At 37.4% G+C, this 4,190-nt stretch overlaps 1 protein-coding gene across 1 annotated transcript; it reads right to left on the bottom strand.

Annotated features, from left to right (window-relative positions):
- Window positions 1-1,838: 1,838 nt before the first annotated feature.
- Window positions 1,839-2,291, bottom strand: LOC146920710 (uncharacterized). Its single transcript, XM_085711198.1, has one exon. The coding sequence runs from the start codon at window positions 2,289-2,291 to the stop codon at window positions 1,839-1,841; it is 453 nt and encodes a 150-aa protein (XP_085567324.1).
- Between the last annotated feature and the right edge of the window lie 1,899 nt (window positions 2,292-4,190).

The following is a 4,190-nucleotide window of genomic DNA, read 5'->3' as shown; positions in this document are numbered from 1 at the left end:
TTAATCAGGGACATGGGCCAAGAGTATATTGAAATACTATACATCAACATGCTTTGAATTACTGATCTAACAAGTTGAATTCTACCAGCCATAGAGAGAAGGGGGGCCTTCCAAGCAGATAGTTTTGCTTTGATTTTGTCCGCTACTGGTTGAAGATGGGAAACTTTTGGTTTCCCTCTGAAAACAGGCACCCCCAAATAATTGAAAGGTAAAGATCCTATATTGAAGTTTAACATTGTGGAGAGATGTTGAATCCTAGTAGCAGCAATGGAACCAGGATACATAGTTGATTTTGCACAATTCACCACTTGACCAGATGCCAATGCATATCTGATGAATAAATCTCTAAGATTTGAGATACCTGCATTTTTGGCCTTACAAAATATCATCAAATCATCAGCATAAAAAGTGTGGGAAGGAACACTAACATGTCTAGTTCCTTTAATGAGTTCAAGCTTTCCATCATCAACTAATTTAGAAATCCCTCTACTCAAAACATCTTCAGCCAGACAGAATAAAAGAGGGGATAAAGGGTCTCCCTGTCTCACCCCTCTAGTACAGTTGAAATAACCTTGTGCTTTTCCATTGACAGAAATTGAAAGATATGCAGACTTTAAAATAACTTCAATCCAGTTGCAGAATGTTTCATTAAAACCAAAAGCTCTCAGAACATGAATTAAGAAGGGCCATTCCAAAGTGTCAAAAGCTTTGGATATGTCTATCTTTAGCATAATGTTACCTCCATAAGATTTATTATGTAATAAATTAGCAGCTTATGAGGCAATGCACAGGCAATCTCTAATGTCTCTATTTTGAATAAAACCTTTTTGCTCTTTAGAGATGATCTTTGGCATAAGCTGAGCTAGTTTATCTGCTAAAATCTTAGAAATGATTTTGAATTTAAAATTTGCCATAGCTATTGGTCTATAATGATCTACTGAAGAGGCATTTGGATTTTTTGGAATCAGGGCAATAATATTAGAATTGAAACCTGGAAGAATCCATCCTTTTGTGAAGAACTCCAATACTGCATTTTCAACCTCCTTGTTGACAATCTGCCAGTATTTTTGAAAGAAGAAGGCACCAAACCCATCAGGACCAGGAGCACTGTCCTTGTTTAGACCAAAAACTGCTGCCTTGATCTCCAATGATGAAGGGAGAGTGGTGAGAACTGCATTTATGTCATCTGTGATTAGTTTAGGGATTACTTCATCTACAAGTAACTGGTCCTGCAAAACAAAGTTACTACAAAATAAAGACTTATAATAATTAACAATATGATTAGTAATATGTTGAGTATCTGTAAGTGTATTCTCTCCATCTTGGAGAGTGGTGATCAGTTTACTGGTTGATTTGATTTTGGCTATTTTGTGGAAATATTTTGTGTTTCTGTCTCCTTCTAAGTGCCAATTGATTTTAGCTTTCTCTTTCCAGAAGGTTTCTTGTTGTTTCAAGCAAAGTTCAAGGTTGGTTTGGGCTATTTTCTCAGCATCTAGAAGGGTGTCAATGGGTCCTTGCAAGTTGATATCATTCTGAATTTGATTCGGATTATCTTCTGCAGTTTGCACAGCAGCATGCACATCTCCAAAAATTTCCTTATTCCAAACTTTCAAAATGGTTTTGAGGTTCTTCAGCTTGGAATTAAGAATGTACATAGGGGAACCTATAATGTTTGAATTCCAACTAGAGGTGATAATGTCTTTACAATCTGGGTGAAGGGCCCACATCTGTTGGAATTTGAATTGGGAAGCAAAACTGACTGGGGTAAATTGGAACTCAAGTAAAAGGGGATGGTGATCTGATTTGTGTTTTGTTAAAGTTGAACAAGAAAGGGAACATCACAAATCTAACCATTGTTGATTGCAAATAGATATGTCTAATCTTTTTTCAGTGCTTCTATTTCCTCTCCTCCCATTTGACCAAGTAAACTCTGAGCCTCTAGTGGGAATGTGATAGAGATTATTAGCTTCTGACCATCCAAGAAACTCCTCCATTGGAAGTCTGGCAGGAGGATAAGAACCTCTATATTCATGGGATCCAATAACAACATTAAAGTCACCAATAAAACACCAGGGAAGAGTATGTTGTGATTGAAGGGAATTCAAAGAGGACCATAATTGTCTTCTTTTGATGTAACTGGTTGATGCATAGATAGCTGTAAAGGCTACTACTTTGGAGTCTATAGTTAAAGAGAAGGTAACCTGTTGATCATCAGTAGCAAGAAGGGTAGGGTCAAGGTTGGATTTATAAAAGCACCAGAGATTAGGGAGATGGTTAGGTCTAGAATTCATGGTAAAAAGTTTTAGGTTAAGGTTAGAATGCCATCTATTAGGGAAAGTATTAAAGCACATCCAGGGTTCAGAAATAATTACAATATCAGGCTTATGTAATTTAATTAGTCTTTTTAAGGCTAATCTTGAGGGGTGATTAGCTATACCCCTGACATTTTAGAACAAACACTTCATTTGAAAGGTTTTTGATGAAAAACCTTATTGGCTCTGGCTTGATACTAAACAGTCTTCAGATTCTGCTTCTTTTTGGCTGTTTTTTTCTGACTTCTTGTTGTAACTAGCTGAAAGTCCTCAGCAAATATCTGTTGTTGCTCCTCTTCACCTGCATCTTGTTGCTGCTCTAATTCCTCCAAGCGTCTGTCTTCAGCAGCTGCATCATCCACTATATTGGCCCATGACTGTTTGAGAAATTCCATGTCATTTTGAACTCTTTCAGGAGTTGGAAGTTTAGTTTCAACATCTTCCTGGTCACTGACATCATTGTTGAGAATTTGAAATTGTGTAGCATCTACAAACTCAGAGCCTTGAGAGCTTGAGTCTTGCTCTGATTCATTAACTACTCTTTGCTCCAATTCATCATTGATCTCATTTTCTAAATTCTGGTCTTGACTTCTCATTATAGCTCTTGGACTGATTGGATCTTCATTAATTTGTAGAATTTGAATTTGATTCTTTTGCAGCAATATCTCCATGTTTTTTACTCCACTAGTTCCCTCTTCAGCAACAGGACTCTTTTGTTTGTCCATGTTTTTGTTGATTACCTCGACCTTTTTCAAAGCTGCTTCTTCAACAATTATGGGATTCTCAACATTCTTTTTTCTCCCATCTCTAGCCATAACATGAACCTTTTTTTGTTCATTGTTAATTAGCTTTGGAGCTGTCCTATCATGTACAGTTTTATTAGCAAACCTGCATATTTCCACATCATGTCCTATTTTCTTGCAATGAACACAATAATCAGGTAAATTTTCGTATTCTAATTCCACAAAGAAAGCATAACCCTTTCTTTCTACCAGAACACTGTATCTTAGGTCCTTTGTAATATCCATATCAACCAAAACCCTAGCATATTGGCCAAATGTTCTGTCTATCATTGGCTTGGTTGAGGCTGAATCTGTGCAAATAGGTGTTCCAACACTATTTGCAATAGCAAAGAAAATCCTTGGTCTCCAATATTCCTGTGAAAGACCATGTAATCTAACCCATACTTGTGCAGTGGAATTGTTTTGCAAATTAGGTTTAAAATCTTGAGACCAAGCAAAAAGCTTTAAGACACCAGGATTAAGGTTCCAAGAAGGAACTGATCTAACTCTCTTTACATCCTCCAAACTGGAAAAAACAAATTCATAGTATCCTCTACCTATTGAGGAAACCCCCCACTTACCTAAATTCTTCCAAACAGACAACAGATAATTTCTCAAAGCAAAAACAGTAAAAGGGGTTGCCACTTTGGGCCATATGACCCTGGCATGAAGGTTGAGCTTGCAAGAGGTCATACCTGCTTCATATTCTTCTTCTGGGATTGAAATGGATAGATTGTCTCCTTTGATGACAGACTGAGGTAGTTGTGATGAGGGAATATCACAAAGATGATTGTTTGACAGTGCCTGGGCAAAAGTTTTGGGTTGGACAAATGTTTGGGTCGGCTTGTTTGATGGAATAGTTTTGTTTTGGTTCACATGTAGGCTACGGTTGAGAATCACTGACTCATGATTGTTGATTTGAGTTTCAGGTCTAGGGATTTGAACAAATGGGTCAGATTTATCAAGGGTTTTGGATGAGTCAGTCGGTGGATCGATGTTTGCAAGGCATTTCCAAGAATGAATATAAGTTTGCATTGTGAATCTGAGAAGAAAAGCTGGGGTCGGGCTGAGTTTTAGAGGTTGTCTGCGATGAAGG

The sequence above is a fragment of the Medicago sativa genome, chromosome 5 (genome assembly GCF_051527215.1).
Source record: "Medicago sativa cultivar Bolivia chromosome 5, Bolivia_mono, whole genome shotgun sequence".
NCBI classification, from domain to species: Eukaryota; Viridiplantae; Streptophyta; class Magnoliopsida; order Fabales; family Fabaceae; genus Medicago; species Medicago sativa.
This window is presented reverse-complemented; position numbering and strand designations above follow the sequence as displayed.

What these genes read in the sequence shown, in the direction of transcription:
- LOC146920710 (XM_085711198.1), bottom strand. Translation starts at nt 2,291, where the DNA reads ATGAATTCTAGACCTAACCATCTCCCTAATCTCTGGTGCTTTTATAAA.